Source organism: Nothoprocta perdicaria, unplaced genomic scaffold (genome assembly GCF_003342845.1).
Source record: "Nothoprocta perdicaria isolate Ctin4 unplaced genomic scaffold, notPer1 scaffold_128, whole genome shotgun sequence".
NCBI lineage: Eukaryota > Metazoa > Chordata > Aves > Tinamiformes > Tinamidae > Nothoprocta > Nothoprocta perdicaria.
In genome coordinates, this window is record NW_020454405.1 from 442,958 (window position 1) to 469,760 (window position 26,803).

The following is a 26,803-nucleotide window of genomic DNA, read 5'->3' on the forward strand; positions in this document are numbered from 1 at the left end:
AATGCTTTAACCTCGCAGATTATTACGGGGTATTATGTGGTTCAGACAAGATGCTTTCTTCATGATTCCATGTATGTAAATATTATGTCAAGTCACATTTGTCACAATTAGGGATATGTAGTTTTCAGAAATGTCTTTTAAATTTAAATCTTTCTGCTGATCAAYGAGTTTGGGAAACTTTACTTGACATGTGAAGACTTTTTTTCCCCTCTGTATTATATAAATTCAAGCCCGAGAAATATAACCCCTGTACATGGTTGTCAAATAACACTGTAGTACAGAGCTACGCAGTATAGATTAGTTAATTGAATATTAGATTGCTAGATGTATTTACGTAGAGAACTATTTATATTTTCTATGTAGATTTTAATAGCCACCACATTTATTTTAGCAAAACATTTTACTAATAAGGTTTATAAAATGTCATGTTGAACACTTAGACTATTTACATAACTAAGAGCTATTATGGGTTGAGAGAACAAACAAATTTATTTTAGTTACAGTGAATTCACATAAATCTTTATAATGTTTATATAAGAGAATGGACTTATGCACATGCCAAACGTATTTAGGCAGGCAATCTCTAGTGCAGATTCCTGTGAACCTACAACACAACCATGGAATCAATTTGGGAAACTTTGCCTTGCCGCTTTGAGCTACTAATTTGCATTCTGCCCAATAATTACTACTCCCTTTTTCCTTTGGGGGAAGCAGGAGCATTTGTTTTTAACCAGGTAAATAATTAAATGAACATGCAGAAACATTAAACCAGCCAAGCTTTCCCTTATATTCTTGGGGCCTGTTCAGAACAGTGTTTAAAATATTTTATTCCTTCTTTAGATGTTCAAGTATGAGTTTAGGTTCATAACTTTTAGCTCAATAAGCAAAAATGTTAGTCCTTTGTAATTCTAATTCTCTCTGTATGCCTCAGAAGTACTAGAAAATTTCAATTTAAATTCCTCAGCTTTGTGTTTGTTCGGATCTTAGTAGTAAGACATTTTTCTGTGGGATTTTTTTAAGCATGTTCATTTCCCTCAACTTTGACTTTTTTGAGATGCCTGTTATCTGGACAGGCAAATGTGAGTCTTTAATAGCATTTTAACATGTAGTTACAATTGTGCTTTTGATGGAAGCTAGCATGGAACCTTATCTTCATAGATGTTCASCTGTGGAAGTTTAGTTATCTAATCTCAATCAAAAAATAGAGGTAACATGTTCACCTCATTGATGACCTATCAAATAATTTCTTGTTTTCCAAATTTAGCATAGTCTGACCAATTCCCTCAGCACATRGGATCAGCCAGTTCTGAAAGACTTGATTTCTGAGAACAAATGAAAAAATGAATTCAGTTCATATTCACCTATTCTCTGTGTATATAAAAACAAGAAAAGAAATTAATGTTTTTTGGATTTTTTGGAAGTGAATCTCTCTGTAATTTCTTATATTCTCTTATAACTATTGCATGTATATCCATGATTTAACTTGCTCATGATGACCTTTATCTTCTCTCTTGAGAAGAATTACTATTATCAGATTTTTCTTCACGAGGAAATAAAAAGGTCAGTACAAAATGCATCTCTTATTTCTATGCAGTGCACACAGCACTTTGGCATATTTGTATTGAATTTTATTAATAATAATTAGATCATTTTGTCTAAGAAATTTTAGCATTCCAAAATGAGACCTTTGAGATAGTGTTTCCCTCCTTCCTGTCCTCCCAAGCTTGCTGTTGGTGTAACTAACAATTTACTTAGTTCTGTTCCTCCTAATCCTGCCAGGTTAACATGCCTTTTCTTTTTTTGGCTTCTCCTAACCCTAAATTGACAAGCTTTTGATTCTTCTACATCTATGTGTGTCTTAATAAATAAATATAAAACAAAACTAGTGCCTTTTTTAAAAAAAAAGTAGACATTTTAAAGTAAGAGTTAGTTTAGTTTCAAGCTGGTTTGGAAGGCTGATGCTAGGAACTGATCTCGGCTTATTTAGCTGTCACTCACAGCTCTATTGAAGATTGCTTATTTGCAAGGTGAGCCCCAAGCAGGAAGGAGAGCTYGAAGCAGGAAGCTGAGTTCATGAAATCCTTAATATATTCATAATTAAAACCAGGAATTGCCTGTACTTCAGCGGATCATTCTGTTGTCCTAATGAATATATGCTGTGCTCTTACTCAGGAGGCTAAACATGTTTTTCCTCTCATGGTGCTGCTTTACTCTTAAAGCCTGCAGGGCTTTATGGAGCCCTGGGAACAGCAACTTTCACGCTAAACAACGACCTCTGTGTGTGACAAGTGGACAAAACTGATGACATCTGAAGATGATATAGTTTCTATACAAATTGGTTGTGACTACCGAATGGGGTGCCAATAGGAAAGCAGGGAACTGGGATGCTTGGTACTGGGAGAAGAGGGGTCAGTGTTAAAGGAAAGAGATGGAGGGTGTTTGCATCTGTTCAGGGCTCAACAGGCAGGGAGGGGTAAGTAAAGCAGTGCATGCTCCCCAGTTTCCTGAAAACTTTGTAAAATTATGCACCATGAGTGAGAAGATCCAGCTGTTTGTATGGAGACAAAAACAACATTTAATACAGTGCTGCTTTGCAGCAAGTGGGGAAGACCTTGCCAATAATGCTGATTTTTTTCTCTTGTATGAGAGCAACTGTTTTTCTTCCAAAGAGAGAGATGTGTTCTTTCATCACTTCATAATTTTATGCTTTAGAAAATTCTAAGAAATACTTCTTACTAGAAAAAGACTTTGCTTCTTACCTTTCTAGTAATGTAGTGGGTAGTTGTATAGTATCTACCTACTTTTAAAAAATACTGCTTTTGTTATTGCTCTAGTTAGCATCCTTCATGTTGATGGGTGTGTATACGATAATGTCGGAGAAATGCAGTGTCTTTTTTTTCCCAAATTTATTTAGGAAATACTTTTTTTCCCCCCCTGGGCATTCCCAGCCTTATTCATTTCTCTCTACTGCTTCACTCTGTGGTTATTTTCATAGTAATAGCTGCGTGGTGCAAATTACTTTCCTCTACAGAAGAGCAGAGAACTGTAGCTGTAAAGTGTGTGGCAGGAAGTCTTGCATTTGTCCCTCGTGGGATTGAGATTTTTATTGATTTACTCAGTTCTTTAGCTGAGCTAATGTTGTTGTCTGAAATGTTTTCCTTGGGAAGGGAATGTTGAATCTTCTTTGGTTTTGATTATGCCAAACTGTAACATGTGCTTGGATTCATGAGGTGGTGTCCCAGGAAGGTTGTTTCACAAGAGAGATCTTTTTTTGCAGAACATCTAGAACTGACACTCAAAGACCCCCAATGTTACTGCCACTCCATCTCACCTTATTTTCCTGGAGCTGAAAGCCCCAGTTAAATTTTMCCAGCAAATTTTCCCTCTGAGACCCGTAATGTAACTTTTTCAGGGTCATCCCAACAGAAGGCAGTGCTTTATGTTTAGCTCAACTGGCCAGTCGGGTTATTCAAACCACCTACGCAGTTGGCAGTAGTGGTGGTGCACAGTAGTGGTGCACAGTAGTGTCATTTCAAGACAGGAGAAACACAGTTGGGGAGAAACAAAACCAACCCTAAACCCAGTAATAATGAAGGATTTCTCAAATCATTCAGGAAACCTCACGTCTGGAGTCTTGGTAAAATCTGGACAAAACTGAGTCATTTGAGCTAAAATTTTAGACTTCAGCTGTGTCATAGATGGGCTCTCAGTGTGCAGAGATCCTTACAAACTGTTGCTGCTTTGCTTAGACTTTTTTAGAGCAACCCAAAGATATGTGGGAATATTTGGAAGATAATCAAAACTAGAATTTTAACACTTGGATTTAGAAACTTCTTGCTGTGGGTGAATGAGAGCCTAAAAGAAGAGGATGGAAAGCCCTGTGAGTGCCATTTTACATACACCTAAGATCGAGTAACCTACAGAAGATTTCTGAGATACCAAGCCACTTGGGCTAAAAACCAGTAAGATTTTGGGTGCAGTGTCAAGGTACACACAGGGCTGTGTATATAGTGGGGATACTGCAGAAGACCCTACTCCTCTAATGGGGCAGCCTTTATCTCTGGGATGCTCAGCAGTGCAGCCTGCATAGAGCAGTGTATTGATTCGTCTTCCTTTGTCTCCAGATGGTCCCTAACCTTCACTGCTAATGCAAGCGGAAGCTGGTGGTTCAGCCAAATTATAAAAAGATAGTTTATACTTAAAAATTGGGTTTTTATTGCTCCTTCTTCGGGATTGCTTAAGTTCTTCTCAAAACAAATAATTTTGCTTGTAAAAAGGCTTTTTTTTTTTTTTAATTACATGGCTGGACTGATTTATTTACCTTATTAGGGTAATAATACATCTGTTATGGGGTTAGGTCAATTTATAAAGTTATAAATCTGGGAGAGAAAAGGTCTCRACTCTTTCCCACAGTAAGCATTTGCTCATCTTGCAGAGTTTTTGTTTACAGTTGCACAGAGTCATTATTTGTGGGGGAAAAGCAGCCTGGAAAAGTAATACTTAAATTCTCAGTGTAAGTAATGTTAATATGTGGTTGTACCTTTTGGGTTTTCTTGAGCAGAGCAGCTGTGATGTTCAGCATCAGCTGAGTGCTGCATGTGCACATCTCCATGCCTGCACGCGTGCGTGTCTCATCCCTGCTGAGCACAATGGCAAAGGCACTGGAGCTTTTATTGATTATCTAATAATGCAAGTCTTTTTGTGGGGGTTTGTCTTACAAGACCTGTTTATATGCGAATAACCTTTGGACACCCCGGTGAGTTTTCAAATGAAGACACATTAGTGTGCACTGCAAGCATATGATTGCTGGAATTGTTACGGAAGAGATGTAAAATTAGCTCATTGGAGTCGTTTTATCTTAGCTGATCAAAACACCTCCCCAAGATTTTCCTAACGCTATGTGATTGGAATAACAACTTTGCCTGGTGTAGGGTTCCATGCTGCAGCCGAGAGGCATGTAAATACAAGCTGCTTATTTGCAAGAAGCTTCCAGATTTGCAATATGATTGCTATGGAAACCACACAATGAAAACCTTATAACCATCTGTGTGGTTTGGTGGATTTTGCTGCATAGCTGAGCTGTTTTTGTTTACTGTTATGAAAGTGTCGAATAGATTAACTCAAAAAACAGGGTTATCCAAGGTATATATTAAAGTTGTGAAATGACAAAGTCTATCTCAGAGGATGCAGCGTAATAAAATGCTCKTTATTAATTGCATTAAATTAAGATCAAATATATAAAGATGGATTAGTAGTGTGTTGGTGGATGAAAGTGCTAAGTTTATGCATATTTATAATGGCAATACCACATTCCATTGAAAGAATGCACTGTTCAAGCCAAGCTGTAATCCATTTTATACTGAAGAAGACTGAATTTTTTCCCCTTAAGAAAAAGAAATTGGAAGAAAAATCAATGGCTTCATGTCAAAAACTCAGCTAGCATAGTATTCATTGCTTACTTCTTAAACTGTGTGGATAGTAGAATCCTCTGTGTTTGGGGGGATTATTTTTAGTTTTCTGTTCTGTTTTCATACTGAAAATAAGATAATTTTCAGCATCTTTTCAGCAGCTTTCATGGACTGAAGCACCCCTTAATAAATATAGCTCCTTTCTCAGCTGCCACTAAAAGATATTTTTTCAATTGTTTGCTGGTTAGGGTCTCCCAGAACTGGTGGAGAACAGACCATAAYCTGCATCACAAGGACCAGCTATCCGTTCTTTGGATCTGCAGACCTGGAGAATTCACTGGTTTGAGTAGCATTCCTTTGACACTGTGAGAAGGGCGAGGAGCTTCTTTGTTGCCTGCAGTGGTAGTGTTGGTGTCAGGAAACGATAGTGAGGAAACACTGTACCAGGTCTGCATTTTAAAGGTCTGCACAATATCTTAAGAAGAGATCTGCTGGGTGTGTTTTGTGTCTTTTGACACTACTGCATGTTGTAACACAAACTTGAGCTTGTCAGCCTTGACTAAAGCAGTAGGTTTCCGGGTATCTGAGGCCCATGTCTTTGAAAGGCATCTCCCACACTGTCACTCCTTCAGGAAATAGTGCCAGGAAGCACCGTGAGTAGGAACTGTAGGGTCTTGTTTTCTATCCTAAACCAAGTCTGTTATATCTAGACCACTGTGGCTGCATTACCTGGTAGTCTTGATCATTTGAAGCATTTGTAAAGCTCAGGTTTGTGCCGAGGCCATGCTGTTGACCCGATGCATTTCTCAGAAAGATTTTACTATACAGTCAGTTTAGGTYGGGATATGCCCAGAAATGGGTGGGTGGGTACATTTAGCTGGGGTCTGTATGGGCAGAAGGTGCCTGAGTCTGTAGTTTGGTTCTGTGAGTGCCTCTTCTGGCCTTGTGAATCTGCAGGGACGCCAGTCCACCCGCTCTCGGGCAATTCTGTGGGGGAAACCAGAGCCTGACAAGTGGAGTGGTGGCATCCCAACCACCCTGCTAGTGGGGATGTGCATTGTTTGAATTTGGGACCTTCTCCCTATTGAAAGAACTTTGGTTTAGACATTTTTTTTCTCTTCTTCAGATGCAGATCTCATGACCTCTTGTTTCTTTTTTGTTAAGTACATGTTTCAGGAACAAGAATGACAATGATCTAACTTTTTATATGAAACCACAATACTACAATTCGGTTATATCTGTTATGAAAAATCTCTTGAAACCTGTGCAACTTTTTTTTTCTTAAGTCGAGCCCTTGCCAGAGCAGAATTCTGTGTGCCAAATAGTTGGATGATGATGACAGTTATAGAGTTAAAATCCACAGTACGTTCAACATGTGAATTCGGCATTGATACCGGTCCAGAAATCCTATTTAATATCAGCTTTTATTTTTTTAATGTGTAATATTCTGTCTGTTAGATTAAACTGTGTGTTCCGGTTTAAAAAAAGAAAAACTCCCTAGAAAATGTGCCTGGCAATGGAATAAGGTAACCTGCGAGTGGTGCAATTGTGATCCCGAAGCTACAGAACGACTGCCTCCTAGTGCTGTGAGCAGCACCAGGGGTGTAAGGGGTGTATTTGTGCCATCTAGGGGTCTGTTTTAAGTGTCGAAACAAATGAGTGTATTTGGAAAAGTGTCACAAGTGGAATGCCGGCTGGGGGAATACATTTAAAGGCAGTAAATAGCCTGGAGTGTTTTGTGTTGTATCCCAGCTTCAGGTTTTTCCCATTCTATTGTTTTTCCCTTTGGCTCACGGAATAGTTTGTGTTCATCTCAACCAGACTTCTCGCTAGTCACGCATCAATGGCAGAAGCTCTTGGTGGCTTGGTAGGGCAGAAGTTCAAAGCCCTTTGTAGAGTGAATCTCATGAGGTAATTCTAATATTTGCAGCACTGYGTAGATAGGTTAGCAAACAATTACGCGTACTCATTTCAACAGGTCTACTCTTGTGCTTTAAACATCTGCTTTAATGTTTGCAGGAACCGTCTTGTGGGTAAATTAAATTTTTACACGGTGAAAAATCCTTTGAACTGTTGATAGAAAATTCATTCTTTGTCAGAGCAGATTGTACTTTTTTTTTGTGGAATTTGCATATGAGAAGCATTTTAAAAATTACGTGTCTTGTGTCTGTTGCTGAAATACATACTTTAAAAACTAGCATGAATGTCAGTATAAGATGTGATGAGTAGCAATAGCAATTTAAAATAATTTAGAATTTAGAAATAATTCTAGTTCTAGTCTGTAAAGTAGGCTTATCAATATACTATTTCCTCAGTCAGTACAGCAGCTTTGACAGTTGGGGTATTCTATAGCAGCCAAGAAAAATCTGTTTCTACTTCCTTTTAACCTAAAAAAAAKGAATACAACAAMAAMAAAAAAGAATTCATGGTTTGTTCCCTTTTTTTGCCTTRCCAAGGTGGCTGTTGGCTGCAGAGTGTGTCGAGTAGTTCTTGTGTGCCACGAATGGAGCGTGGATTTACTAAGTGAGGGTATGGGAACGAGAGGCTTCCATGTCTGTGCTGGACAAGAAATATATGGAGCAGCACATCTTGGAAACTGTGGTGATTTCGGAGCATTCCAAGCCTGTTAGCCAGAAAACGTAATTCAGGGTTGATCACAGCCAGGCTTTTTCATTGCTTTTCCTTTCCCAAACTTGCTCCAAGATACTCACACAGTTTGGTGGCTTCAAGCCGTGGGCAGCTGCAGTTGCGGGAGCAGCAAGTGCCCGGCTGTGCAGGGGCTGTGTCCCCTCCTGCAAGATGGGCAAAATGTCCCCTGTCACTCTGCACACTCCTGATTAGRACATGTGAATTGTTGCACGGGCTGGGATCGTTTTCATTCCTGCCTTTCTTGCCTTTATCCTGGCAAGAAGTGTTACGGAGCAGAGTAAGACCCTCATTCTAACTGTCTGGAATGACTGAAAAACAGCAGAACTGCAGCTCTGTGTCATATATCCAGAGCAGACTGAAAAGGGAAACAGATGCTCACAACTGAGAATCTGAAAGAAAGCTTTTGGAGTATTTGGATGGCTAGGGGAAACCACAGAAATAACAATCTTCCCACTTCTGCACAAGTATGAGGTAGTAAACAGGGTTTAGGAAGTGGAATTGCAGAGGGTGGCTCTCGGGCTGATGGGGGCTGTAATGCCTGCGAGGCGATGCCTGCCTGCAGAGGTTCACTTGCTCTTATGTGTTTTGCAGAAGAGGAGAGTGTTCCTCCAAAGASTGAAGTGCCAAGAAAACCGAGCCAGGAGAAAGTAACCGTCGTTTCAGGTAATCTGGCACAATGTTGAACTTTTTCTTCTTTATTTCTGTATGCAGTTCCTTTTTGCCTTTATTTCCTGGTACCTTGCCCTTGCTGTTTTAAAATAATGTTTTTACAGCTCTGTAAAAGTTGTCTTTTTCATCTGGATATTTGATGGCAGCAAAACTGCTTAGCACCACTTAGGATGCATGAAAACCACTTGAGAAGGATTTATAAAGTAAGCCAATTTATACAAGGTATTCCTTCCTGAATTACTTTGTAATGACTCAATTAGCTTTCATTTCTGCACAAAGGAGATTTAGTTGCATAAATTAGCTTATCATCATTGAGGAAGTGTCACTGCTAAAGGACAGTTTATAGATACAACATGCAGTTGCTGTCAAACCTATAAGAATGTAATATAGACATCTGTGTATACTTTGTGCTTGAGCAGAACAGACTTCTGCCATTCAGAGACTAACAGGGGACAACAAGTTGCCCAAGGGACTGGCAATGTAGACGTCTCTGAAAAGGTCAACTTGACACAGGCTCTGACAATCGACCCAAAGCTCTGTCTTCTTTGATAAAAATCAGATAAACTTAAGACCACTAATTGATCTGCAGCCTGTTTAAATGTTGGCCATGCATATCTTCATTGCATATGATTACCACAGAAAGCAAATGAATTGGGTAAGAAATGCCAGAGTCCAGTGACAGCAGCATAAAAATTGGAAAAGGACACGAATGCCCAGAAAGGCTGTGAAGGATATTCTCTCAGTTTTAGCTTGGCAAACTGCCCTTGTGCTAATTATCTCTTGGACTGGAAAAATAACTGCATGCACCATGTAAAGTCACATGGCCAGACAACTTTTCTTGACAGAAAGATATTTCCAGTTATGCTTAAAAACAAGATATATATGTGCTTCAAGGGCAGAGACCTTTAGATAAACCACCGGTGATTTGACACAGCAAGTAGCAAAGACTTGCTGCTTATCAGACCTTCAGCCTCTTTGAGGATCTGCTGCATTGTAACTGTGACCTGCATTGACATGCCGTCTGGCTCACCTTCCCTCCTGGTGCATGTTGCACATCATTCTTTCAGGGCTGTCAAGGAAAGGGTGGACAAGAGGAGTTCCTTTAGGAAGTAGCTTTGCAGGGCGCTTCCTGTTGCAACATGTGGAGAGGAAACAGAGGCCGGGTTTCCTGAGCCATACAGGAAAGCAGGAACAGGTTGCTCTGAAGAGTTGGGGGTTGCATTTCTTGGAAAGGAAGCAAGAGCCGAGTCATCAGATGCTGTTAGCATTGTACTCTGCTAAAAGCATGTATAAAACAACTCATTAACAGTCATGGCATTTAGTTCTTACTTCAACATTACCGTAATTACAGGAATGCACTGTCATAATGTGGTGTAGGGTCAATCCAATAATGTATTTTTTTTAGCTAATACACCATCTTCAAAAAGTGATCTAAATGATCATACTTTATAAGAAATCAAAATCTTWAAAATTATAAATATCTAATCTTACTCAAGAATATCCAGAATATCCTATATTTTTCCATAAAAATAAAACATACACTCTTAAATTTCATTTACTGCCTGACTTTATTAGATCTGAATTTCACAGATGATCTACAAATAGTAAGCTCACCCTGTTGATGAAGGCAAGAAAATCCTTTCTTATTTTCTACTGATTTTCTATAATATTTCCTCTTTGTGGGAAAAGGGGCAAAGAAACACAGGAATTCTTTGCAGTTTTAGGACAATATCAAAACAAACAAACTGTGTCAACAAATTGTGTCTTCTAATAGTCTGTGTCTCATCTGAGTGAAGAATTTGAACACTGAGACTCTGAGTCCTGCATCGAGACAGTCATTTGGATATCACTAATTTGGCACTTTATGTCTGTCTTCAGCAGTTACCTTCACTATGGTAGGTATTCAGCACATGACCAGCAAAAAAGGACACAGTAAGATACAGTAATTTTCCAGAAGTTCACCTTTTTAAAAAATGTTAAGTAGTGTAAAATGATTCAGACCACGATGAGTAGTTTTGAAATCTGATCTTTTTGAAGAATCTGATCAAAGTCAAGGAATATGATCAAASTTAAGGAACTGAAAGCTTCTTAAAGATCATATTCATATATTGGACATTCACCCAGAGTGGAAAAACGAAGATACATTCTTATCCCACAAGTGAACTGTGAGCAGATAATGTGGAACTGATAGCTCTAAGTCTGTTTAGACTTAGTGTAGTTTAGTAGACTTAAACTTTTATAGASTTTGCTAACATGGGTGTTAAAATAGAAAATCAGTGAAAGCAAGACATGGTCCTATTTATTTTACTGTTTTAAATTGTGCATATCCAAATTTTGRCTACAATTCCTTTTATTTATCAGTCTAGTTTTTGTGTGTGATCTGAAATGGCACGTGTCAAAAATGGCACAAGAAGATGGACAAATGGGACAGCCCTCAGTTGCATTGGCGTAGTGGTACAACACACTTAAAACACTTAAAATGCATACTCTTAGTTGGCTTTTTCAGGTTTTGTTATTCTCTCTCTATTGTGAATCATCTTTTTTTTTTTTTTCCTTAAGTAACACATTGGCACTATTAAGTTTTATTAAGTTTAAATCAGACTACAACACTATAAGTATGTGCTAGAGTAAATACATTTGTCAGAGTTTTACCTGAATTATTCACCTTTCTTTCTTCAAGCATGTATTATAAGGTGCCAGCATTTTGCAATCAAAGTAGCTTAAGTCGACCATCAGAAAGGCTGGCAAACACTGCTGTTTGATCTATCAAACAACCTCTGAAATGTTTTCATCAGTATATTGCACAAAAATATCTGTTGTTCCTRTTACTGTTACTGGAAAAACAGAGATGGCAGAAGAAAACCCTCAGGAATTCTTCATGGAACAGTTTTGAAAACTGTTGGATACATGATCCTCTGGATAACTCTCATGGATTGAAAGAACTATTTCCTGGACAAACAGCCTATCCAAACCCATGCTCAGCCATTTCTTGACTGATTATTTTAAAAGTGGTGGGTGGATTAAAAGCAAACAGCCCCTCTACTGCCCATATGAAAAAGAATTTGTACTTGATCATCTCGTTCACGTTTTTGGTCTCAGTGACCATGCTTTCTAAATACAACCGACTTTCATTTAGCAGTTAAACCATCCACAGTATTTTTAAGGCACAAAACATATTTTACAGAGTATAATAATAGAGTAATTTTGGCAGACTAATGCCAGCAAATCAATACCTTATGAATTTATACTCTAACTGGCGCTTGAGTTCTTGATGTTAAATCCACAGACTGTTTTCAAATGTACTGCATGTGTTTAGAAGGTCTGTGTAGTTTCCTTACCATATAAATACCAAATTCCTTCATCCAGGTCCTCTGGTTTTCTTTTATTTAATTCTTCAGATGCCATCAGAAGAAATTTGGCAGGGTCCTCTCTTCCTTTTAAAATATACTGGAGGATTGGACTTGTGTTTTACAGGGCGTTTTGCAGCCCTTTTGTTTGTACCTTTGTTTGTAAGGTACTGTGATCAACTTCAAGAATTGGTTCATGAARCTTACTGTCCTTGGGATGTATAGATGCTGAAGGTAGGTTTTCATTTAGTGTTTTTGTGCGTAATTACTTCTGGTATTTGAAGAAACCTGTACGGGTGGGTATGAGAAAGCATTTCCAAAAGGGAATGGGCACTTGCCTGGAGAGCACCGTGTTCGTTTGCAAGCCGATGCTGGCACTTTCTCTCCCTGGTTTTCACTTCTGTGCTCCTGTATATCAGTTGCTGTCTGAAAGGGATGTTAGCTGATATAAACAGCTCCTGTCTTCTGTTGCTTTCCCACTGAAGGTGCAGAGCCATGGCTAGATTATGGGCAGCATCATTGCGGTAGCAATAACCTTGTTTTAAAATGAATCTTCTCCATTGCTGCCRTGTCCTTGGTTGAGTTTCATTCCCACCCTGAGGCTCAATGAAATTCTCACAGTGACCATCTAGGGAGAGACTTGTCCTGCTCACTGGGGRATCTCTTCTGCTCTCTGTGTTCTCCATCTAACTCACATTGCTGTTAGTAGGGAGTTACTTTGGTTGTATAAATGGCAGAAGCAGACCCCAGAGTGATAATCAGTGTGAAAAATCATGATTCACTTCAGTGCAACTCTGCAGACATGCAAATCCTGATTAATCTATTAACCCAGATCAAAAAGACAACTGCTGAAAGATTTGGAAGGCTGGGTTATACCAAAGTAGCTCTTCCATTTTTTTTTCTTACAAGAGCTTACATTATCTTTTGTGGACTAGTGTTGGGAACTGTGGTCAATGTTGTATTAAAAATACTGAGGAGATACTTTGATTAAAATATTATTGTAAATTAATTTGGTGCTAACCTGTATTCCCGCTTTTAATTCTCATCCTAAAGTGGTGAATAATGAGCTGACAGACAAATGGGAAGAGTCAAAATTTGCACACGCAACATTTCAAAGCAATTACATTTTCCTCTTGAGATTAAACTATCTACACATTTTTCAATAACCAAATCTCTTATTTATAAATAGATGGGATTTTTTAAAAATGTGTTGCTGGTTTTTGATGTGGTGACAGAAGAATTTGTGCACTGATGGTGAGATCGCCCTCTAGTGCTATACAGCGAACGTTAGCCGCTAATCACCAGTTCATGGAAAAATAAATGGTGGCTATCAGCAGTTTTAATTTCAAGGTTGTGAATGTTTCATCTTGTGCCAGTGTTGTCATCAACACAAGATAGCGAAGAGCACAGACTGCAGGGAATAAATGGAAAGCAAGCCCTTCTTGCTCATATAGGGAGAATTAAAATGAAACTTTAAGTATTTGTCAAAATAGAGAACAACACAAGTTGAATGCTACTTTATTACACATCGTGACTTTTTCTTTTCTTTTTTTTTTTTTAGTCCATATTTTGGCAGGGATTTTTCAGTAATAAACTTAACCAATCGTGATTAAATTGTAAACCATAAATAATGGTGTAGAGTGCTAATGACATGCAAATGTGACTGGTATATGTTGGAATAACCAGCAAGCCTGCTGTTCAAGGATCGTATAACAAAACTAAGATGACAGACTTGATCCAGCCAGTTCAGTGATATTTATGTTATCAGAATAGGAAGATAGCTTTCCAGTGATGTAAATTATTGGTACATATACATTCTGTCTGGTTAGTGTATACATAATGTAACTGGTCATCTTRGTGGTATTGCTTACATTCTTTTTGCATTAACTCATCACACTCCATTCTCATGGAATTAAAAACAGGAAATAGTTTGCAGTGTAACAGAAGCACCCAGTGTATTTAACCATGTGTAAGTGCTGTGTTTGAATAGATGTACTCTGTATTGTAAGTGTATGACAAAGCATTTATTACTGTGTTATTGCCGTATTACAGAGCAAAGAGTGCTAAATAATCAATCAGTTAATGGTCTGTATGGCAGCTTGAGCACAGCACATCCATTGTGCTTATRCTGTTAGAAGGATGAGTTTATGACTCTGGTGTAGTTGCATGTTTAGCCAGAGCTTAATGTCCTAAACTGGAGCTGACACAAATATTTTTAAAATGCAGCTTCAGCAAACAGTTTCAAAGTTCTCCAGTATTTCAGGAGGAGCAATTCAGAATTATTTAAGAGGTTCTCAGAAGTTACTCAGTTTGGTTGGAGCAGAAAAGGGAAGGGGGGAGCCTATCACAAAATACTTACTTTGGCTTCTTTCACAGGTTATTATTAATTGCACTCTCGCCTTTTTATCACTTTCACGTTGAGATACAAATACAACTTGCTGGAAATATATTAGCAGAGGAGAACTAGCTGCTCCAAGTTGCAGCTGTAAAATGCTTTGAAAACCTGTAGCTACATGTCTTTAAGTGCTACAACTGCTGCCGGTGAGGGGCTCGCATATTAAACTTGGTTTCCACTTGCTTTTGTGGTATGAAGGAGCTGATTTCACAGAAAGCATTAAGAAAATGTGCTGTAATAAATTGCCCTGTAGTGTCTAGAGACTTTAAAGAGTGATTTTCGTCCCTCAGAGTCCTTATCCTTTTGTAATTAGATGCTGTGTTTTCTCTGCAGATGGGAAAAATACCGATTATGCCAATTTCTACCAAGGTTTGTGGGACTGCACAGGAGACGTACCTGATGAGTTGACATTTAAGCGTGGTGACGTTATCTACATTCTCAGCAAGGTACAGCACGCTGTCGAGACTAAATAGTGGTGAAAAGAGCCCTGGTGGAAGGGCACATTCCCACATTACTGCTATGGGGGGAAGCTGGCACTCCCTTTTGGATCCTTTGTTTGCAATCAGATATTCCCCACAATTAATTATTTTGTCAACTGGACTCTAATCGCATTTAAAACATAGCCATGTAACAGGAATTAACTTAAAAGCATGTTTATTTACCCGTTAAATCCTGGCTACCGTTTGTTAACTGGTTTAACGGGAGACAATGGGCTTTCTGCTTGTAAAAGTTAACCTTGCAGGATTTTATATTATCTTGTATGTTATGGTTTTTGTTTCCTGTTTTATATTCCTGACTCTGCTGATTCTGGCTTCTTGGGCATGCTGCTCCTGAAGGCGCCTTGGTTTTTTCCGTCTCTGCTTTCATCTTTGTCTGTATTTTGCAATTCCGAATTTGTTTGCCCTGACAGATACAGGCAATTTTTAATTCACTCTTTTCCTGTTTGCAAAGCAAATGGTAGATTTAATTCTTCTGGTCTAAAACAGTGCGAAGTGATGTAAGGCATGAGGTTTTATTATTTTTATTTTATTTTATTTTATTTTATTTTATTTTATTTTATTTTATTTTATTTTATTTTATTTTATTTTATTTTATTTTATTTTATTCTATTTATGTTCGGTATTTTTCCTATTTTTCCCTTTAAAAAAAAAACCTAAACCGACTCTTTTAAAAATCCATCCCAGCCCATTGAAGCCTACTTCTGAACAAGTAGGAGAAGAGGAAATTTTATCTTCCCCACACATTAGAAGTAAATTGAGCTTTGCTACTTTTTTATTAAAAAACCACAAACTCTAATATATGTAGAGTACATACCTCCGATGTGCTTGCCATTCGGGATAATTCATGGGGCAGATATTGTAGGGCACTGAAATACGTAAGTAGCCGCCTGAAAGCTGTCATCTGTTTGTATTAGTTTCAAACTCCTCAGTTTGGTCACAACTGCTGTAAATCTTCCCTGCTCCCTTTAACGGCCGTGTTTCTGGATAATAAATGTACCGCTCCTGTTTAAATAAATTTAAGATTTATGAGTAGAAAGGTAGTCCTATATAAAAATATAGAAGATATATTGCCGGCGGTAATGTGACCATGTATGTCTTTTGAAGTATTTCATTGTCACTTAAACTAATAACTGAATTACATTAGGAAAGGTAGGATAACGCTCTTTGATCGGGCAGTTATAGAGCACTGAGGAGTAGCACTAATTTAAAATAACCACCTTGTCCCCTTCTCCTGTCATCAGAAAAAATAATAATAATAAAAAAAAACCTCTCAATGAACAGGTTCCCCCCCAGGTTCAGACTGGCCACTTTTGGGGGTTGTACCTATCTGTAACACTATGGGGACTGATAAAACCTTAATCTTCAGGGTGTAGGTGAAAAAATCACTCATTACCTCCTTGCCAAAATAGTGAGAAATTTAATTAAAAACAATGAAGTGGAATAGAAGAAACAGTGGCTTCAGGTGCCCTGTGCACATCAGGCGCCGTGTGCGCCGGMCTTGATGAATCCGCGCGCGGTCCTTGAAGCCGCCGCCGCTGCTGCTGCTGCTCCAGATGGATCGAACCGCTCGCCCCGCCAGTGATTTCTGCTCCGGAACGGAGCCCAGCTTCCCGTAAAGATTGCTACGGCTTCTTCAGAAAAATGAGTGCTGGCCACTCTTGTCAGCTCTGAATTTAGGGTCCTTGGAGGGGAAAGTGCCACAGGATTTATCCATCTCGACCAGCCCCTTGATTCACTTTCAAGGTCTGCCCATTTACAAGCCCCTGGTTTGATGATGAGGGACAACATAACCAAAGCAGAAGTGAACCAAACCATCCTKAAGTAGGGCAGGACTTTGCTTCAGAAAATATTTCTTAATCCACTACATTAATACTGGATTTTTGTGGCAGCCAGCAGGCGTCCTTGGCAAGCGTATATATATTTTTTTACTTTTTCACACCATCTAGTGGTTGAAAATGAGAGATGCAGGTAGTGACAGGAGGTGATGTGGATAGACCCAAAATGGTGTCATAAATTCAGCTTCAGCTTGCACCCAGCTATGCTTATTGCCTTTCTGTCATATGTCAGCCAGGTATGAACATTACTCTGGAAGAAATTACATTTTGCTGATTTGGAAGTAAGTACAGGTAGAGCAGTATCATAGCAGGAAGGATTAAGTATTGACAAGGTGTTGAGAGTATTTATGTAACATGTAATAGTTCTTTGTTTTGCAGTGAAACATAAATGACATAGCATGATCAAACATGCTAAACATGATTTTATATATATATATATATACACTTTTATATAATATATATATAATATAATATATATTATATATTATTATATAATATATATTTATATAATTATATATTATATATTATATAATTATATATTATATACATTATATATAATATATATTATATATATTATATATATTAATTAATAATTAATAATTAATTAATATATTAATTATATATTATATATATTTTATATATTATATAATTATATATTATTATATAATAATAATATATATTATTATATTAGATTCCAGGAATTGTTATGCCAAAGCCATGTAATTTTACCTGCTTTTTATATAGCTTTAGAGAAATTGGGGTGGAAAAATGACTATTTTGTTTCCAAGGAATGAGGTCATTACTACAACAGAAGACATTATGAACCAATTTGGAAAATATGGGCATTAATACAGATTAAGTAAGATGAGAAACATGTTACATTTAACTTTCTAGTTGAATACCTTTTAGTACAATACTCAAGATTTCATTTTGGCAGCATTTACTCACTAAAGTAGCTAACCACTGCAAAAAGACAATTCCTCCTTAATTTACTTTGTATTGAGCTTCAAAATTCATCATTAATGTAATGAGCAGTCTGCCTGCTTAGATGTTGAGCCTGCAAATACCTGTGTACATAAGTAGTTAMGTTACTGTATAAATTAAGTTTTTCTTGCTTTTTAAGATGCATTTGAAAATGAACTGACCTAGTCTCCAAATATATATGTCTTTTGTGGCTTCTCCACAACAATATCCTGTGCTCCCCAAATAATTTTTTGGTACCTTTAACCTTTATTTCCTTCAAAAAATAGATTTTAATATGAATTAATTTAGTATAAGCAGAATTGCTTTTGTTATTTTTCTAATCAAAGGGAAAATAACTCTTCATATTAATTATCTACATATCTGTACAGATATATTCAATATTATTTTATGATTTCAATTTATAATATGTCTGAGTAATTTAGTGACTTTTTCAATTTACCCTAAGGAACTGTGTGATCTTTTAGAAATTTATACTGCCTCCCCTTTCTCCTTCTGCAGTGCAAAATACTTTATAGCTTTCCTGATAGAGGGTCTTTTAAAGATTTCTCAGTTAATATTGACTCTGTGAAATGCAATACTTTGGGATGTCCCATTTTAGAAAGGGATGATTGCTTTCAACTCCTGCCCGCTTATGGGCTCGCCTTTGCTTTCAAGTTCCTATGATAAATGGGGAAATAACCTGTGGTGTAACAATCTGTTTTACAAATCTTCCATAGCTCTTATTCAAGAAATCAATTTTCAGAAGCAAAGCAAACCGTGAGTGTTGGTAGCCGTGTTTTTTTAAAGTTTGGTATGCCTTGAATTCAGGATATATATACAGTTTACATRAGCGTGGCAGTCTCAGTATTTATTTGTTTGTTTTAGGTGGAATGCTTCGTGTTGGAAAACTGTGGTTTCATCAGCTAAATGCAAGTAGTAGTGGAAATTTACTTGGACATTAGCAGGCTCCTGCTTAGCAGAATTACCAACATATCTTAACTTTTAACCTAATTTCACTCCCATCAAGTTTAAATTTGTATTTTCATTAAGGCAACAAATGAGACTTAAAAGTCAAAAATTATATTTCAAACTGGAATACTGCTTCCCTGTTATTACTTCAGTACATGCCAATGCAATATAATTCCACTCACTCTGGTATTTATGATCCATGGAAATCACATCAATGACTTAACCCTTTGCTTTAGAGTTTCCCCTGCACTCAGCTCCTGTCCGTTACAGAACTAACTCAGCATCTGGATCACGCTGTATTTAGTGCTTGTGCATTTGCAGCGGGGCAGATTGTTGTTCCTTCAACACAACAAATATTTGTTAAAAGGTTCACATTTGAACCTGTATTTTTCTTGTTAAATGGACAGGCAAACAAAGATTCCACAGCTCAGATTACTCTTTAGGAAATAAAGTACAACTTAATAGTGCAGGTCCTTCATAACGAGCAGAAGCCTTTTGTACAGTATATGCAAAATCTTTTTATCTAAGTATACTTATCCAGTGTTTTTTTCTTAAGGATGTGAAAGGCATACTGAAATTTTAAGTAATTTTTTTTCAGGCCTTGGTCTGATTGACTATGATGAGAGCTACATTTAACACAAATTTGACTTCCTGTGTGATCATCACACTGGCTTTGTCTACGGTGGCAAACAGTGTGTACCCGTGGGAGCAGGTTTGCAGAGCACCAAGTACTTGAGGGCCTCTTTGTACATTTTCCATGAGGTTTAATGTCAGAATAGGTCTGCTTGCTACTTTTGACTGAGTTCACGTCAGTGGTTGGTGCACATTAAAGTGCACCTTCCATTTTAGCTTCATGTGAAGGAAATGCAGTTCATGTGTTACGGACTGTTCTGCAGAATGAGCCAAAATCTCTACTTCAGTAGGACACTTCTGAGCAGGACTGAAATGCAGATGTGCATGTACTTACTGAGTCTGAAATCTTCTTTTTCTTACTTGCTTTGTCATATTTCTTTCACAAAGTTATATTTCATACATGGTTAAATTTCAGTCCACTCTTGTGAAGGCCTTTAAGTGAAAAGTTATTTAATGCARACTAATGCACAGTGACTGTAGCTGTTCTTTTGCATACTGTTTAACACCATGTAAGCATTTACCTACCCGCTCAGAAACATTTCAGCATTATGACATATGGCAGTAAAAACGGACCTTTCAGTCATTCTGGGTTGTTTTCAGAGGCCAGTTTTGGTTTAGAAGTCAGTCTGCTTATCCTGGCTTGCATTGGAACTTTTTAATTGGTGTCTATTTTGTTGCATGTCATTGCAGGAAATAAAACCTCAGAATGCTGCCATACAATAAATCTGAGGCTTGCATTCTTAAAGACGACTATTTTATTGCTGTCTTAAAGCACCTCTCCTACCTGTGCAGAAGTCTCATTCCGTTGTCTAAAGCATTTGTCATTTTCTGCTTTTTAGAGAAAAGGCAGTTCTCTGCCAAAAATGCTCCCTAGTTGATCGTGTATCATTCAGCAATTACACCAAAGGAAGTTCTAAAATTTTTCAGCTATTCTGAATGTCCTGAATGAATTAGAGGTGTTTAAAAATATTATCTTGCCAAAATTGGCCCCTAGGATATTATTTTAAAAATTTTTCTATGCCTCCCACACTACTCAAGCTTGATAGGAGAGGCTATTTATTTTAACTATAAGCTGGGTAATAAAACCATTTTGGTTTTCAATTTTAGAATTTGCAACTCATTGATCTATAAATTAGTATTTCTAGTAATGCTATGGGAGAGGGAGAGAGAAAAAGCCTGAGTTCACACACTCCACTTGCGTATTTTTTTTAAATACAAGTCCATTGTTTTCTTCAAGGCATTGGAACACAATGATGATTTTCAGCAACTCTTTAAAAAGAAAAAAAAAAAAAATCCATATGTATTGAACAATAGAGACTAGTTGCACAAGGACCAGATGTTCTCAAATTTTGTTGAAATCACTAGAAGTTTACAGGGTGCAAAGCATCTGGAGATGCACGTTTACTGAGAGGATCTATTTTTAAAGGTAAGAAGAGAATGCTATAGAGGATGTCCTCTTGCAGGTCACARTTCTCCTCTGTCCAGTATAAAAATCTTGGATTTAAAAGATCAAACATACATGTGAAACAAAGGGAGCATATTTCTATATACTGTGCTTTTGCCTAGTGCAAAAAAACTTTTAAAATGAGTATCTTTATCTTATAGAGTGTTACTGCAATGAAACTGGTGATATGGGGGTTTGCACGGAGAGAAGCATCTGCCCACAGTGCGTTCAGCCTCCGAGGAGGCTGCAGCTCCTCCCCTGTCGTTGCGTGCCGCAGAGGGAATGTTTTGCCAGCGTATTAAATGTTCAGACACAACCTGTTCCTTACTGCCTTCTGAAATTGCTTCACGTTTATTTAATAATTTTCTGCTGGAAAATCCACTCTGCATTACAGACAGTAAAAACCTCGAAGTGGCTTTGAAAGCCTTTGGCCATTTGTTAGAGTTGGATTATTTGGCTTAATATATTCCRCTAACACTGGGGCTTGCAGACCAGRGGCTGCCTTGGCCTCTACTTCACCCCAGCCAGCACATGCACGTGCACGCACACATACATACGAGCATAGACATACACATAGGTGCACGCACACAAACCCAGGAGCAGGCACACATACATATGAGCACCCACATACCCGTGTGAGCACACACATGCATATATGTGCACACAGATGTACATATGAGCACACATGTGTGTATGCATGCATACATACATAYGAGCACACACATGCACGTATGTACATGCACACACATGTATTGGCACACACATATACATATGAGCACAGACACACATGTATGTGCACGCACATGCACATCTGAGCAGGCACATGCACACATGCATATGCACATATGAGCGTGCACAGGCATATGAGCACACACACGTATGTGCATGCACATGCGCATATGAGCACACATACATAGGAGCACACAGATGTATGTGCACACACATGCACATATGAGCAGGCACATGCACGTATCTGCATGCACATGCACATATGAGCATGCATAGGCATGTATGAGCATGCACACGTACATATGAGCACACACCCACAAATATGAGCATGCACATGCATGTATGAGCATGCACACATACGTATGAGCACCCAGTGTGCATGCACATGCACGTATGAGCATGCACACACACATATGTGCACGTACATGCACATACGAGCACACACACGTGCATATGAGCACTCACACTCACATGTGCACGCACATCCACATATGAGCACACATGTACATATGAGCACGCACACATATGTACACGCACATATGAGCACACACACAAACATGCAGCACGCACACGCACATATGAGCACACACACGAACATACGAACGCACACATATGTGCATGCACACGCACATACGAGCACACACRCGTGCATGGGAGCGCAGCGGGCTGCCGGGCCGGCGAGCGGGCCGGCTCCCTGGTGGGGCCGCGCGTGTCGCCGCACACTTGCGCATTCCCCTCATTGCAGCGCGCCCGGCTTCGGCCCTGCCCCGTCCCCCAGCCCTCGCCTCGCCTCCGAGCAATTCATTTTGCACTTATTGAATTTCCTTGGCGAGTTATTTTCATACAGCGAGCATCACAGCACCTCTGCATCTTGATAGCATTTCTACATAAGGAGAAAGCAGCTTTGTGTTAGTAATTACCTAACATTGTCAGGAGCTGACTGCAGGCCTCTTTCTAGTGATAACAGAATAACCACATAATGTAGCTTTATAGCACATGATTAATAGAAAATAATTACACATCCTACAAAGGGATGCAATATTTCTTATAAATTGACTACAATGGTTTCCTGTAGATTAAAGGACTCTTCATTATTTTATCAGTCCTTCTGAAGTATAGTCGCTTCCCTATGTTAGCRCTGATGTTAAAGAGCTGAATGCAGTGAGGGATACCAGATGGTGAACCTAGCGGTACCTGAGATCTRAAGCTGATGCTTGCAAAAACACCGTGCTTCCCCACGCCCAAGAATTAGTATAAAAACTCGTAATTGTATTCATACCCTTATCATTTCCCACAAATGTGGGCTTTTGATTTTTATTCCACGCATCTTAAAAAGCAGGAGTAAACATGGGAACGTTACAACAAGAGCGAATCCATTGAGTTCCGTTGTCACTAAGTAGTTCATCATTGATAACAGTGATAGAAACAATACATCAATTTGAGTTTTATATGTGAATGCCAAAAGGGACTGGGGGAGACTGCTCCTCTGTCTGCCTGGTACTGAGGACAGAAAGGAATGGTTAAGAGCTCAGAGAGGAGTGCGTGTAGCTTAATCAATTTAAAAGGGGCTGCAATGTAATTATTCTAAAACCTGAGATTATGGTTTTATATTCTTGATAAGCAGGTATCTGTATTATATTTTTATTCAGACTTCTGTAGACTGCAAATAGTTTAATTGGGATTCATGTTGCTCTTGAGACCTATACAAAGAGTAGTGATGATAAAGTAAAAGCTTGTGCATTGCAATCTTGTCTGTATAGTATAATGGTTGCAGAGAGTCCTTAAATTAGTTTACTAGTCCGTTATATCAACATTCATTTCATCTTCTCACTTAGTAACACACCACTTACTGCTCTGGCATGAAGCTAAGTAGCAAGAAACACAAAGTTTTCAAAACTGCAAGCACACTCTTAATTTTAATTTGAGAAATCTGACTTGTTCCTTAAAAACTCATTGTTTTTAAGTTCATGTAGTGTTGCTAAGTGGAACATTTTCAGGGGATAATACAGTCCACAGGCTTTTTTCTGTGCCATTTATCATACGCACTTTAATGACCACTTCACTAAGCCACTTCCCTCGTTTCATGTATTGTTTGTTTTTTTGGCTGATGTCTAGCAAAACTTGCTTAATCACTCTTGCCAGTCACTTCAGGAGCTCCATGTAGCAGCTTAAAATCTTTTGTTGCTTTCTGCTGGGGAGATTTATTGCAGAGATTCCAGTAGCATACGTGAGTACTGCTCCTTTCAGCAATTTCCCACTTCAGTCTAGAAATACAGTTTGTATATTTAAGCAGGGTTTTGTGAGATAAAATATGTATTTTAAACAAGCTGATCTGGAACACTATAAACCTCAGTGTCAGGATATTACTTAGCCTTTAAGGATTTGGGGAGTAACGTGTGCCTCAGGGGAGAGATTAGGAGCAGTTCTTTGGAGAGCACTTTGGTCACRAAGATGAGGCTCGGATATCCCTAGACTCTCAGGCCAAGCACATCCCCAGATTTCTGTCCTGCAGCAGGAGGGGGAAGAAGGTGGAATTATTTTCGCAGCTTCTAGCCGGGTGTATTCAAATGACAAAAGAGGGCTCGCCTGCTTTTTTTCTTTTTAAACTGTACTTCCCGCACTGTTTCATGCATGATACGACAGAACCTGCAAAATCACCCATTTGAGTTGGCGTTRAAAAGATGAGTTTAATTTAGGATCTGTGTCGAGCCTTTCCCAGTAAGAAAAGAAAAAGAAAAAAAGGCAGCGTGGGCGCGTGTGCCCGCGTGCGTGTTGGAGGCAGCCCGGGCCTGCCTGGACCCGGGATCGCTGCCGCCCGGGCCCTACGGACAGGGCTTTCCGTGCAGGAAGGGCAGTGGGGACGGCGCCCGCCTTCCCATGGGAGCCCCTTAACCCTTCCAGCCCACCTGACTGCTCGCAAGCGGGAAACTTCATCCRCAGCCCAAGTAAGGGCTCGGAGGGGCTGCGCAGCAGGGCCATGAGCTCAGCAATCGGCGGCCTTGCTTTCCTCATCCAAAGGAAGCAGATGTTGCTTATCAGCGTTATCTGTGTATTTTGTGTTTTCCATGTTTGTTTCAAAGTAATTTTTATCTTGCTAATCGTTCCCTTTTGAGCGGGGTCTCTGTTTTAATAATGCTTCGTATGTAACTCAATACGTGTGTGTATGTGTGTGTGCGCAATTTCAGCTGTTACAATTTATTGAACTGCTGTTAGGATTGATCTGAAAATATTTACCTCATAGGAAAAAAAATTAAATTTGGATCCCACTATACCCTTACTGGCTATAGCTTTTGGAAGGTATTATTTCTTTAAACTATTATAAATCATTTTGTTTCATATTTATCTCACTAAGCCTAAACAAATTTCAAACGAAAGTACATTAGTCATCTGTCAGACATATGAGATCTGCTGTAAAATTTTCTGCAAGCCTAAAGCAATAGTAGACTTTGTCCATAAAAAGAGAGCATGTATTAGATGCACAGAGTTCCTTTACCATTTGAGCAAAGTATTATTTTTAAAAAGTTGGTTGTGAGTTTCCTAGAGTTTAGCCTTGTGAAACTGAAAGCATCTCTGTTGATAGCATTGTTTTATTAGTTACAAAGACAAGATGTTTATGCCTGTGAAGAATATCAGATGGAGAGATCAGCTATTTTTAGTATGTGTTGTAGACAAGCGTGGCCATAATTAAGAAATTTTCCTCAGTATGCCTGGCCTTTTGAAAATTTAACTTCTCTCCTTGCCTAATTCTGCCTGTGAATGCCTCTWACAAAAAGATATAATGTTTTAATTTTCCGTTGAAATGATTATAACTGYGTATAAGAGGAAGCATCCATAAGGAGTTGCATACAAAACTCTATTGCGTTTATATCAGACTAAAGGTTAATATTGCATATTGTTTTCAATTAGGAGTACAATAGATTTGGCTGGTGGGTAGGAGAAATGAAGGGAACCATTGGCTTGGTGCCTAAAGCCTACATAATGGAGATGTATGATATTTGAGAGGCCTGGGTAAGTACATTTTAATCCAATCTTCTGTAATGGCTTATATGTTCCCTTGTTCTCTGTTTCATAAGTATTTCTTTCCTGGAACCTTTGTAGAAGTACTGTTAACGTAAAGATTATGGCAAAATATATTGAAGGTTCAATTAAAGCACTTCTTCTGGGATTCTGTATGAAATATTAAACCACAGTGTGCAAAATAAAATAGGATACATTTTATTAAACTTGTTTCCTTTTAATGATTTTTTGGGAGGGGAGGGTAAAATAACATAGTTTTGTTACTTGCGTAATCTACATGTATCTCTCTATACAGAAATCTGTGGAAGGGGATAGATATTTGGGCTGTGCTTTCTGTGTTTGTCCGAGTCTTTTTTTGGCTAATGATGAGCTGCCAACTTCCTTCTTCCTAATCAGGAGAAATCTGCAGTTGGAGCCGGGAGCCGCGTGCAGCTGCAGTTCGGAGCYGGCCTCCGAAGGAGGATTCTGCCGGACACATTTCGTGGTTTCAGTGAACGCAGTCGGAGCACAGCCATATACACCAAACACTGAAAATATTGAAAACTGATCATCATTTTGAGGAAATGTTTGTCTTTTTAAACAATTGTAATGCTGAGAAATGAAATAGATGATAATTAACATGTGRGGTACAAACAATCAAATACTGCCTGTTGCCTTTTGCTTGCACATATTAGCAGCTCTCTGTATTTTTGTAGGTTTCTGTTGTTTCATTGCACTTGGCTCTGTTTGTTACTCAAATTAAAACAAGCTGAACTCTGAAAGAAGCAAATTATTATTCACTTCATGCATTTATTAATCTTTTGATGGAGCGGTTTACTGTATATTTTGTTTGTAACTTCCTAGGAAAATCAAAGGAAATTCTTATGTAACAATGCGARTTTTAAAGATATTATGCTTCAAAGTGATTATTTTTACTTTTCTACAGATTTATTTTTGCATGTATTTTTAGTATTGTCAGATAATATTTTGTTATCAGAATATTTTTCAATATCACAAAATAAAATATGGGCTCCTTTGCTACTATAAATCAGATCAATTGGTATAATTGCCGTGGATACAAACAGAAATTGTGAAAAATTGGCAAAAGACTTGTTAAGAAAAGCTATCTTAGATAAACCAACATGAGATAAATAGTAAGTGGGKTTTTTTTCAGGGTTGGTGATTAAATATTCTTTTTACCTGTTGCTTACAGATCCTTTGAGAGTCAAATCTGGGTCTCTTGTTACATGTGTGAACTGCGGTACA

The 26,803-nt window shown here is 38.3% G+C and overlaps 1 protein-coding gene across 3 annotated transcripts in view; it reads left to right on the forward strand.

Moving 5' to 3' along the window:
* SKAP2 (src kinase associated phosphoprotein 2) overlaps positions 1-26,464 on the forward strand; it is a 116,843-nt gene extending 90,379 nt beyond the window's left edge. The window contains exons 10-13 of one of the 3 annotated variants that reach the window (XM_026033341.1): positions 8,649-8,720; positions 14,802-14,914; positions 25,448-25,549; positions 25,955-26,464. In XM_026033341.1, coding sequence (XP_025889126.1) covers positions 8,649-8,720; positions 14,802-14,914; positions 25,448-25,540 — 278 coding nt within the window. In that variant the 3' untranslated portion in view covers positions 25,541-25,549; positions 25,955-26,464. Of the gene's footprint in view, positions 1-8,648; positions 8,721-10,500; positions 10,625-14,801; positions 14,915-18,651; positions 18,700-25,447; positions 25,550-25,954 lie in introns of those variants that run through there. The other 2 variants (XM_026033343.1, XM_026033344.1) reach the window with 2 other exon arrangements.
* The last annotated feature ends 339 nt before the right edge of the window (positions 26,465-26,803 follow it).